The 12,968-nt window shown below is 38.7% G+C and overlaps 1 protein-coding gene and 1 long non-coding RNA gene across 2 annotated transcripts; one reads left to right on the top strand and one right to left on the bottom strand.

Moving 5' to 3' along the window:
* Nucleotides 1–11: 11 nt before the first annotated feature.
* Nucleotides 12–7,897, bottom strand: LOC139633276 (uncharacterized). Its single transcript, XR_011693718.1, has 3 exons — nt 6,967–7,897; nt 6,599–6,824; nt 12–477 (listed from the first exon to the last, which is right to left on the bottom strand). It is a non-coding gene; the product is annotated as an uncharacterized lncRNA (long non-coding RNA).
* Nucleotides 488–12,958, top strand: emx1 (empty spiracles homeobox 1). The gene is made up of 3 exons (XM_071498842.1): nt 488–4,420; nt 6,651–6,835; nt 9,794–12,958. Exons 1-3 carry the CDS (start codon nt 4,072–4,074, stop codon nt 9,959–9,961), a joined length of 702 nt encoding a protein of 233 aa, XP_071354943.1. The 5' UTR covers nt 488–4,071; the 3' UTR covers nt 9,962–12,958.
* The last annotated feature ends 10 nt before the right edge of the window (nt 12,959–12,968 follow it).

The following is a 12,968-nucleotide window of genomic DNA, read 5'->3' as shown; positions in this document are numbered from 1 at the left end:
CACAGCTGCCACTTTTAAAGGTCACTGGGAACACTTTTGGGAAGTTATAATATTCTACAGGATTCTCATGTCATGTCTACACAAGAAATAAGGAGCATGTTTCACCTCTATGAATAAAGCTTTGTTAATGCAACAGTTCCTGATGTGAGATCGTGATGTAAGGATCCCAGCAAAACATTCAGTATCACTATGTTTATTATAGGATTAAATGTGTCTCAAAGCATGGTTACTATAAACTCACAGCTGAGTAATACAGACACTACAGTTCATACTATCAGAGCCTTGGTAAATATTATAGCTAGCCAATGTTCTTCATTAACACGAGCATGTAAAAAAACAACAAAAAACAACAACACAATTTTCTAATTCTTCAGTCAAGACATCACAACAGGGAAAGCTTGTCCACTTGTCCAGAGTCCACTTGAGGGCAGCACTCCTCTTAAATTGTTCCTTGTGTCTCTCTTTTGGACCAGTTCCCTGAGCCCCAAAAACAAACACTACATTTAAAAATGAACATTAACAAGTGGAATGCCTATTCATATTCTTACTAAAAGAATTTTTGGACAGTGGTGTTGATTAGGCCAAACTTTAATCATGTTTGTCAGGAAATTTGGTTATCCCCTATTACCAAAAATTGTACACAAGTTCAGGTCAAAGTCATTTAAAACTTTTTTTTTTTTTTTTTTACATTTCCCCAAAATCTAATATTTCTGCAGTTGATCAACAAACAATACTGACTGATGTTATTTGTTGTACAGTTTTATTTACTTTTTAGATATGTACCCTGAACTCTCTGGAAGGTGAATGACGGCTAGTGAAGTAAAGTACATTTAATTTTTTATAAATTACTATGTCTTTTCTATATACATGCAAAATGCACTGTAGAACACTTCTAAACGTGACTCACCACGGATCAACTGTAAACCTGAAATTTCTATGCCTGTGCCAGTGTTCTCAGTTCTGTTCAATGATCCTGACTTCTTGGGTAAAAACTGAACAATATTTTTGTCATTTATTATTCACTGCATAACTGAGGTGTAGTTGTTCATAGTTTTTATCTGGCTCCCAGAATGATATAAAATCCTCAACAGCTTGGATAAATTCAAAACAAGCTAATTCAAAGCTTTTTTTTTTTTTATTATTACATAGGGAGAGTGGCTCTATAAGAAAAGTGTTTCCTGTCAAATCCTGAACTAAGACCTGTCCTTCATAGTGTTTTGTTAACTATTCTCTCTATGAGTTTACTTAATTGGACAATGTGTAACTTGTGTTACAACTGAACCCAGGCTCCCTCTTTGCAGCAAACCTAAAATTAATATATAATCTGATGATGTCTTATCTATGATATCCAGTGTGAACCATATAGGGTACAACATTATAACACATTTAAACATCATCTGTGTTATTTCTGTTAACATCAAGGTCACCAGTCGCCTCTAAGAATATCTGAGTAATATTTAAAACTCTATCAAACAGAGAAGAACTCAACACTAAAGCTAAGACTGCTCCACTGAAGACGAGCACACTGCTCAGTGTGAGATGAAGACCACTTGGTCAGAGTCTCCTCCGCAGCCTCGGGGGAAATCAACAGCAGGTACGGAACAACGGTAGACTGCTCTGCTTTGTTTTTGTTAATGCAGAGCGATTTGATCATCTATTAACCAGCGGTGATCGGGGTCAGTGCGCAGAGGCCCACAGGGTTTCATCATTAAACTCGCTCACCCTTCAAGTTCCTGCTGCTGAACTCTGAAGCAAAAAGACGGTTTAAATATCAAATCCTGGAAAAAAGAATGACTGTAGGTGACCGCGTCCTCTTTATTTCTCCTACAAACACGTCAAATCGTCAGAGTTGTTTTTCATCATTTCTCGTATTATCTACAACACTCTTATTTCCCTAATATTAATCACTAGCCCATATGGTCATTTCGAAGGATTTATAACGTGACCTTACAGAAAAACACAATAGTTTTTCACAAAACATTTAGTTTAAAAATGAAAAGATTTGTATCCTGAAGCAAACCAACTCCACACTGCTTCATTCAAAAGTTAATTTTTTTGGGGCAATCCTTTCAATTCGGTAAGAATAATCGACATAAACAAGCATTTTTAATAGGAATGAAATCATTTATTGGCTTGTTAAATTCAGCAGCGTCTCTTATGCGTCATGCAACAGAGGAAAAATATTTCCAGAGAAACAGTTTTATGGCATTCGGTGCTCAGAGCCACCCAGAAAATAAATGTAGATGTTTATCTGATGACTGAGCTGAGAGAAATCAAAGTGGAGGAGAAAACATTCAGCGCTTTTTGAACACAGACCCATTCGCAGAAGCCACTGCAGTCTTTAGGAGCCTTTAGCTTTAAACGCCTAATCAACGACTTGTTTTACCTCATAATTTCCATCGGTAATGATTTTCTAATGCAACCTCTAAGCAAACGAGCGTATAAAGAAGTAAATGATCAACTTGGTTAGTGCACCGTGGAAGCTGAGCGCCGAGGGATAAGTCAGGCACCGAGCTGCTGTGTCCTGCTGGTTTCTCCTGCAGGACCATGTTGACGACCTGCTGCTAAACTGTCCTCACTGAGCACAAACTCAGCGTCATCCTCTCCTAAGTGAACAGGAGTCAGATCATTTTCTTGATGTCAGTGGATGATGTGGCTCATTTAGTCTGTTTTCAGACAGGTTGTGTCTTTAAATCCTGAAACAACTGACACTTATTTATTTTCAAAAAGTGAAATTGTCTCACCTTTTGGCTCCATTGGTGAGGACAGGATAAGAGCACATTTTTGTCCAAATTAAATAGACTAAATGACATATTAACAGTCCACCAGTAAAAGACTGACGGATTTTTTCATCAATGGATCCCTTGTCAACAGCAGATTGAGCTTGATTGCAAATTGCGTTTAATGTAATTTCCCTATTAAACAATGACGAACTATTATTATTATTATTATTATTATTATCATTATTATTATTGCTGTAACAAAAAAAGAGTCAAAAAAATAAACCCATTGTTGTCCTTCGAAGTCGAACATGCACCAAGTAAAAACATATTTAATCCAAAATAATTCTAATTTTATGGAGCTATAACTAAGAGGAGACGCCGTTTATAGGCTACTTGTGGGAAAAAAGATTTTAAAAAAACCAAACAAACTTCCTGCTGCAGTTTTACATTGATACATAGACCTAGGCTATCTGATCCAGCAGAATCAAATATGTCTGAATTACATGATGTTTTCATGAATACAAAACAATAAAAATTGAGGCTGAAATAATAAAGAACAATGGAGCGGAAAGAGAAACGAATTGACCTTTACGTAAATCGACCTTCGCCTCGCTTTTCTATCTGGCATTTCAACGCATGGAGGCCAACAGGTCAGTAAAAGCATCAGCACATGTATTCTGTGCAGGAAGCGCGCTACTGGAGGTGGCAAAACTTCCTAAATGTTATTAAAGCGCTTGAAAAAGCATCAGGTGGCCAGTTGAGGGTGAGAAATCCCACTTGTCTCCATGAATCATTTTCTTGCACAGGGTTTATATTCTTGTCATACAGGCTTCAGATACTGACTCTACTGCAGAAAACGACTGAACCGGCACTGAAACAAGTGGAACTTTCTCACCCCCACAGGCAGATTGTTTTCCCTTTAGAAAAACGAGATATTAGGGCTGAATAGGACACACAATGACCCATTAATTGGAGCACACATGTTTTCGCAGCGTGTCCCTGTAACTAAGCTGTCCGGCCTTGTGTGATCTATGAAGCAGGTACTTGAGGAGACCTATTGGCAGGTGCTCTGGTCCAATCAGCTCTCTCCCTGCGCAGCGTCAAGCTACATGGAAGCTTGGAGGCGCTTTACTTGGTGCGCACTTGTGCACAGAAACCCTCCGAGTGCGCACAGACTCCATGGATCAGAGCAATTTGCAGCACAGTTGAGTTTATGTGCAAAACCCGCCACGCACCCTCCATCTTTGATCACCATGCATCTTTAAGAGGGGTGGTTATCTTCTCCAGCAAGAGGAAGGAAAACGCCTGATCACTTTCCTTTGGTGTTGGTTTCTGCTGCTTACACGAGATGATGTTTTCGTCTGCAGGCAAGCGCTGCTTCACGATAGAGTCTCTGGTGGCCAAAGAGAATCCTCTAACAGCCGAGGATCCCATCCGCCCGACGGCTTTAAGCTACTCTAACCCGACGACAGATGCCTTAATGAACGGTTACCAGGCTCCACCGGCCAGGTCTCTATACCAGAGCCCGGACCTGGTGTTCCCAGAGACCGTGAACCACCCTTCCCTCACCGTGGCTCCCCACCAGCTCGGCGGCTCCCACCTACAGCATCCGCACTTCTTCGGGACACAACACCGAGACCCGCTCAACTTCTACCCCTGGGTCCTACGGAACAGGTTTTTCGGACACAGATTTCAAGGTAAGTGATGTGGCGGTGCAGTACGACCGTATAGGACGTTCAATTATGATTAAACTGATTTTACGCCCTTTTTTTTTTTACATCATATAACTTTATTCATTCCTGAATGGTCAGCCTAAAAATAAAGTAAACAGGATGTTCTGGACATGTTTAAATTTAGGTGTATGGTTTTTACCGTTGGGTGAAATTCATAATGTGTGTGTTTAAATAATTCTAAATGAATGAACACAACTTTATAGTGAGTAGAAGATAAAAGTTACACCAATCTCTGCTCTTTGATACGTTATAGACAGCTAGATAGTTATCAGACATGACATTCTGAACAGCACTGGACTGTCAACATTGAGAATATTTCTTGGTTGAACAATAAATTGCAGCCACAGATAAACGAGGAGGCCACCGAGTCTGCAGCAGGCTGTCGAGCTGCTCTCACATTTCCACTCTCATTCGCCCTGCAGCTACTCTCAGAAAGCTGCAGCCAGGAGAAGATAAGCTCTGAGGTGGATTTTTTTTCCATACGAGAAAACTCGCCCTAGGTTAGGCTACAGTTGCACTGAAAAAATCGTGCACAACAACATCCAGGCTATAGAGGCAAAATAGATGAAATCCATGATAGTAACTTTAGTATAATGGGAATACAAACGCAAATCTAAAGATATCCAGTAGCCTACATGTATTACAACCGCAGGAGCAAGGATTTGAGCACAGCCTGCAGTGATTTATTTACCAGACAAACCTCAGCGCCACTGTGCACCAACCTCTACGGCCTATTATGGCAAGTTTAGACAAATAATTGTAATTGTGCTTTACTGCATTCCTAGAGGTGAAGACAGAAAATGTATTTTATACGATAAAGACAAAAATTTGCAAATCCATAAAATGCCATTAAATTATTTAATAAACTATCATCATATATTTTCTTCACTGGCACTTTGATGTAGCCTATCCTAATTAAAGCATAGGTTAATTAATGTCTCACAATGACCCCGGGTGGATTTGGTTTTAGCCAGGACTTCTTTATGGGATAAAATGGAATAAAAATGAAAGAAAACGTTAAAAAAAAATAATAATAATAATAATCAGGATATAATAGACAAATGTGTAATAAAAAAAAGGTCACCATTGTTATTATAGGCCTATTTCCAAATCACTGTCGCCGACTTCAGTGTGCGCAGAAGTAACAGCCCGCTGGAATATTTTACCATAAACTGTTTTCAGTCTCACCTCTTAAAAAAAATATTGGGAAACATTTCAGAATGAAAATTAATTCGTTAACCGTTATTACCCAAAATTAAAAACATTCTTACTTATTCAACACACCATCCACCATTTTTTTTCTAAATTTAGCCTATTTGCTATATAATCCAGTGTATTCAAATGTTAGAATATGACTTCTTATCCGGCTATATTGTTGAGAATATTAACGGCAATTTGTTAAGAAATATGAAATGAACTTTTTTCTCCAAACTTAAAATAGTTCCAGTTTTGTCAGTTGTGTTTGGTTAATATAGGCCTATATTTGGCTTATTTGGCTTAATTCTGGCATTAGTAATCAGCCAACGTAATAGTTAGAGAAAAATAAATGAACGTGTATAGTTAGGCCTTCAAAGTGTTTTTATTAGGTTTATAGACCATTTTTGTCACAAAGTAAGTGCTTTAAATGTTCCCCGTCTGCATAATGATGTCCATACTGGCCCACCACAATGTGCGTTAAAGACATAGAGGAAGGCAAGGTTTGCAGTAGGCGAATAAATACAGGCAAAGCAGAAGAAAAAAGATTTTTGAGCTGATCGCTTTTTTATATATATTTTTGGCAGGGTGTCAGTTTAGGTACTATTTAAAAAATGGGAATTTGACAAAAACCTGCTTCCATTAAAATATGTAATTTCTGATACATGGCATCATTATTTACAGATACCATATTATGTACTTTATCTACCACAGCTAGGAGCAACAATGATAAATAACAATAACAATGAGGACTCGTTTAATTTCGCTCTCTTTGCTTCCCTCTCCCATTATAGGGACAGTCACAGCTTCATCCGGTCCTTCCTGGAGTAGGTCTATCAACAGGCTTCACACTGTTTCTGATTAGTTAGCCGATGGTTCTGGTTCCACACAGCGACAGCCAACCTGCACACCGTCCAGTCCAAAGGTGTTATAATAACCTAGTGTTACCTTTTCCAGTCCCGACTGACGGCCCTTCCTGTCTCTTTGACTCCGCTGTCAGGTAATGATGTGTCCCAGGACAGCCTGCTCCTCCACGGTCCTTTCGCCAGGAAACCCAAACGCATCCGGACGGCCTTCTCCCCCTCCCAGCTCCTCCGTCTGGAAAGAGCTTTCGAGAAGAATCACTACGTGGTGGGAGCGGAGAGGAAGCAGCTCGCAAACAGCTTAAGTTTATCTGAAACGCAGGCAAGTTAAGCTAACGTCATGCTAGCATCCACGCACTTTTTCTTTTCCACGCTGGTTTTATATTGTTGTGTCTGGGTTTCTTCTTCTCTCAAACAATAATAATAAAATATAATAATTCAATTCTCACTTACCGTTCCACGAATGAGAAGTTGACCATTAATGCACCAAAATAGTCTCACTGTTGACAGTTTATGCATTTAACTTTACTCATTTATTTCAGCGAGAGCAGGGTTTCTATGGAAACGAGATTCTGTTCCGTTACATTTAAAAGTGGACGGTTGCTGTTCACGCTGATATTTTGTCAAATATCGCGATAAAGTGCAGCAATATTTCAATTTTTAATAAAAAATTTACCAAACATTTCTGATCGCGAAAGGACGGATATGGTGCATTTGTTTGAAAGAAAATAAAGGGCGGATGTTTGAAATATTTAGGGGTTAATTCAGTTTAATATATGAATTAAATAAAGCGGAGTTAGCCCAGCTATACAGCTAAAATATCACCAAACAGTAACCATGGAAACCTAAGCAAGAAAAAAATAGCCTATAAATGAAAATTATATTTTTTTCAAAGGCAAAATAATTTTTTCGGTAATGCCAATAACAGCCTGAATGCATGATGATGATAAGAATAGTGTCATCATCAATTCAATTTAAAGCGGCAAAAATTGAAGATATAAATGTAATTTAAGATTAGTAGGCCTATTTCAACTAATGTATGTGGGGCCTGTTTTAAATGAATTATAAAGGTGTTGCATAAACCACAGTGGTTTTAAATATAGGTTAGTTGTTATTTACAAATAAGGAATCATCTGAATCTTTTGCTCTTATATGCAAAATATGAGGGTGTTACAGTTCTAGTAATTAAGGAAATTACCTTGTGAAATTATTTTGGCATATGAAAATAAGAGCATATGCAGTGTTACATTTATCAGACTCACAGTCTGCAACGCAGTATTCAGAAGTGCTGCTATTGCATGCCCCTGACAGGGAGTATATTGTGCACTTTTAAAGAAATTCAATTTTTTAAAGATATGGAAATCTGGGCAGTCCAATTTGAGGAATTCTCCTCCTCCAGCCACAAGAGACGTGGCTGCAGCTCAGTGAGTTAAAGAGTCTCTTAAAGGTGTTTAATTCGTTCATGCTATAGGCTAAAGAAGAGTAAATATTATTGATGCTGAACTTAATGAGTCCACATTATCTGGGTGTCAATTAGGCCTAATAGGCAATAAAAAGAGTCAGCAATATGTGTAAATGCTACTTGCAAGTTTAAGTTTTGTGTCAGTCAATAGGAGGCTTGCAATTAAGCACCAAGTGCATTATGCTAATTATAACAACAGTGAACTGAATGTTAATGAACTCACACAAAGTTTATTTGGTCTTGAGTTTAAGTATTGTAATAACTGTACTGTAATAACAACAAAACAAAAACAATGGGTAGCAGAGATGACAGCTATAGTTATGTAATCCAACAAGATAATAAGAAAGATTATACTAATTTATGTAAAGTTTATCATTAGAAGAACCAGTAGAAGTATTTGTGTCATCAAGTCAATAGGGTTATGAAATGGTCACCATCATTATACAATGTCACCCTCAGCAGGTAAAGAAAGAAGAAGAAATGGTGACAGTGTGAGAAAAATAACAATGATGTCAAAGTAAAATATCGCATAATATTTGCTTTGGAACTGCATTCAAACGATCACAAACTGGGGATCAACTACAGCTACACTGTTTCTGTGGCTGGTAAACTAGCCAACTCAGTTTCCAGTGTTACAGGTCCCTGTGATGGCTCCTCTGTAGACAAACAAACTGAAGTACTACCACCCAGCTCTTGAAGCTGGTATTTGCGCAGTGAAATGAGCCTGAGGCCCAGAGAAAGGCCAGAGAGAGAAGGAAGCTAAAATTATGAAGCCCTGTGCTCTTGTTGCTATTTAAAAAATGGATCCTGACCACATATAGGTTACTCAGCCAAGCTCATATTCCAAGGTCATACTGGCAATACGAGCCAGTGAGGACGCTATTCAGCTCGTTGGCCTTTTTTATTCATGCAATTTTCAGTCATGAACGCAAAGAGAAGCTGCCATTTAAGATTTAAATATCAGTTTGAGAGCATTTTGCAAAGTGGATGCTGAAGTGATTTTTGATGGAGGGAGAGAAAATTCAAAAGTCAAAGAAGAAGAATAGTTTTGTTGGATTGTTAAAAAGAAAACAATTACTGCTAAAGCCTGCACTGGTGTCCAGAATGATATTCTGTGAGTAAAGGAAACCAGTTTTATTTTAATTAAAAAAAAACAAAACTGAAAGAAACTGTGGCAGTGAGTGTGGCAGTTATTTTTCCATTCTATTTAGACTTTAACAGTCTGTCATATCAACAGAGAGACATTTATACTTGTCAAAGAAGGAAAATTACAGGTAGAGCTGAAATTACAAAAAATTAATCAGCAGCTACTTTGAAGTTATTTCTCAAACAAAATTACCAAACAGTTAATTGTTCCAGGTTCTTCAGTGTGAAGATTTGTTGCTGTTCTTGTTTAAGAACATTGGTTTGTTGTATTGGTCAGAGAGAAAACTAAGACATTTGGAGACATCACTTGGGATTTTAGGAAACTGCTTTTTTTTTTTTTTTGCAGTTTTCTTAGATTTTATAGATTTTTATAGAGATTTTATAGCAATTTATCACTTAATTGTGAAAACACACAGATTAATAGATCCTGAAAATAATTGTTAGCTGTAGCTGTGATCACAGGTATTAAAATCATTAAGACTTCTATCCATTTAGTGGCGCTTGCATGCAGGGGCCCTAGAACCAAAACACACTGTATATATATTACACCCTGGTCAGATGCGTTGCATATTATGAAGTGCATATTGTTAATATTTCACTGACTGTGATCATTTTGATGCTGCTTAACAATGTGCGTTGTCATCCTTAAACCTCTTCATTTTTTCTCTGCAGGTGAAGGTGTGGTTCCAGAACAGGCGGACCAAGTACAAGCGACAGAAGCTGGAGGAGGAGGGACCAGACAGCCAGCAGAAGAAGAAGGGAAACCACCACATCAACAGATGGCGCATCGCCACCAAGCAGGCCAGCTCCGAGGACATTGATGTGACCTCAGAGGACTAAAACCTCGGTCCAAACTCCAACAACGCTGCCCTAAACCCTGCGTCCCCTTCTGACGCATCAGAGGACCAACACTATTTATTATGTAATATTATTAAGTATAATTAGACACATTAGAGGAAGACACACACGGACTGAATATGTGATCACCACACATCTCTTTGTCGAGGTGCTATACTCAGTGACACTGGGTAGAAAAAACAAAAAAAACCATCTTATTTAATGACATCCGTCCTGAATGACTGTGGAGGAGGAGATCCTTCCATCTTTTAATGATCTTTGGTGTGTGACAACCAAAGATGAACCTCGATCTTAGTGTTTTTTTTTTTTGTTTTTTTTGTTTTTTTTTAAATTGTACATAGGCTGCTTATAAAGTGTGTTTTTGAAAGAGGCTATTTGTTTCATTAAAGCCGTTTTTACCAGCTGCTTAGGTCATTAACACCTCATTGCTCAACCCACCCACTCCACCACCTGTGTACCGTGTTAATTTAAATTTCTCCTCAATGATGAGAACATGCTGTGGTACACTTTTAATCCACGCACTGAGTTGGAGAACAGGCTGGTGACTGGCCAGAAGAACAAAACAGGAAATGAACCATGTGTCAAAAGACAAGACTCAAATCTGTCAGTCTCTGCATGACTTTATTTTAACTTTTGTGACTTGAGAGCCATTCCAGCGCTCTGTTATGCTTCCTAATGAAGATTCTCTACAGAGAGGCGATTCATGGCCAGCTGTGCATGACTCTGGGACAGATGAGAAGCTGCAGAGACCCCTGGTGTTAGGGGCGAGTTGTGCCACATAATAAAAGCAAGTTCACAGCTATATGCTTCGTCTGCCATGCCACATTTGTCACTGATGGATGACATCTCCATTCGTTGAATGTCTGCATTTGCCTAATTTCATTGAGCACAGTGTGTGGTATAAAACATATATAAGAACATACTTTTCAAGCAGAACATGTAATTACAAAAAGATGTTTTAGAAATAAAAACAAAAATTATTTCTCTGATGGGAAATTCAATGTTTTTATATAATTCAGTTACTTTTTTCTGGTTTTGTGTTTCTACAGCGAGTCAGCCAGGCTCATTCCAAGCAGCCATTACAGCTGCAGGTATTACTCATTAGTTGCTCCCCTCTGGGTGAAGTTGCATGAGCAAATCGGTGTGAAACATGCTTCAGTTTCTGATTGGAATGAAAACCTGCAGACACTCTGGCCTCTGTAGCACATGAAGTGGCAAATAATTCAACCAAAGTGGTTTTAAGCTGTAAGCCAGAGCTGAAAAAGTCTCCATCATCCCAATAAAGTTCAAACTTCAATAGTTCAAATGTTTCATGACACGTCAAAATATCTAACAACCATTTGGGAGTGCTCTCTATGTTTGGGAGCCACTGTGGTGTCAGGAATGTTGCAGGACAGCTGCACAGGTGTCAGGTGTGTTACTTATCAGACGGAATTTCCTCTGAATCCCAACTGAAGGGGGACACAGAAATAATTCCCGTCCAAAGAGTCTAAACTCCAGAAAAAAAGAGGGAAAGTAGTCACTATTGTGCTGCAGCCCTTTCACCAACCGCCTCAGTAATCATCTGTCAAGAGAAACGGAAGGAGTCTCCTCCTAATGACCCCGAGTCTTTAGAGATGAGCCCTGACGTCTGACCCCGATGTTTTGTAAGTCAAGAGGCAGAGAGACAGCAGAGAAAAGGTGGGAGGCAGACACGTCAAATATGCTGCAGTAGCCTCACCTTTTCACAAAGGCACACAATACGTCAGACATCTGCAGTTGCAAAAGGGGCCACATGCCTTGTTTTGAGTTTCCAGGATATCCTATACTCACTGCAGGTGCAAATGCACGGTAAAAAAAATTCAGCATTCCTTATTGTCCAAATAAACATCATCAAAGGTGCATTTTAACCAATACAGCAGCTCACCCTCACAAGCAGGTGTGTTTAAGGCCAATCACATCTCTGTTAGGTAAAAGGTCAGCTCGACTAACAAGAACTGCGCCTCTCAGTTGTCTGTTAGGAAAACAATTAATTGGAAAATCACGCCCATCTCCCTAAACACTGCATCTCCTGTCGCCTGAGTCAGCAGAGAGGAGAGTTGAGGATGAGAGCAGGAATCCGCCGAGAAAAACAAGAGTCTCTGTGGAGGAGCAGAGAGCTGTGAGGTGGGGGAAGGAGCCGACAGATCCATGCTGCCGCAGAGGTGTTGGAAAACTGAAGTGAAGCACGACGGCTGGTTTTATCATTATTGTTTGACTGCTTGTTTTCTGTGGGATGACTGAAGCCTTCTATTGTCTCGACTAACACGACAGATCACGTGTTTTACTGCTGACTGTAAAATTGCATGTTGAGTGATAAATCATGCAGTGCAGTCACAGTTGTCACATTGGATCAGTTCCAGTCAAGCAGCAGTAAACACACTGAATTACAAAGTACACAGCCTAATTACTAAAAGACTTATATTAAATCATTTTGGAAATGACTGACTAAACAGTGACATTCTGCTCATTACTGAAATGTCCTAATTTGAGGTATCTGCATGCTATTCACACTTTCTGTGAAATACAGCAGGCTGGAGATCAGATAAGATTTATTTTTCCAAAATATGAAGTTGTGTAGAATTTTAAAACGTCATGTGATGTTTGTGTTTTCTTCGTATAAGAGAAAATACAAACAAGATTGTGCATAAAGATAAAAATGCAAAACCCACCCACCAAAATTTGTATTTTTTGATATTGAACCTGAACTCATATTAATTATGTGAATATATAAGTTAAATTGTTGAAATATGAACCGTGGCAACATTTCCCAAAGACTAAGACACATGGAATGAAATCCTTCAGACGTAACTGAGTGTGATGCTCCTCACTGATTGCTTAACAAACCACAAAAACACACACACAAAAAAAAAAAAAGGGAAATCAGATGTATTTATGTAACACTTTATGAATAGTGTTTTGTTTGTATTTGTCTCACCTGATTTATGTGCCACAACTTACACCCAGCATC

Source organism: Trachinotus anak, unplaced genomic scaffold (genome assembly GCF_046630095.1).
Source record: "Trachinotus anak isolate AG129_WGS33_773 ecotype Australia unplaced genomic scaffold, CSIRO_AGI_Tana_v1 ptg000015l, whole genome shotgun sequence".
NCBI lineage: Eukaryota > Metazoa > Chordata > Actinopteri > Carangiformes > Carangidae > Trachinotus > Trachinotus anak.
This window is presented reverse-complemented; position numbering and strand designations above follow the sequence as displayed.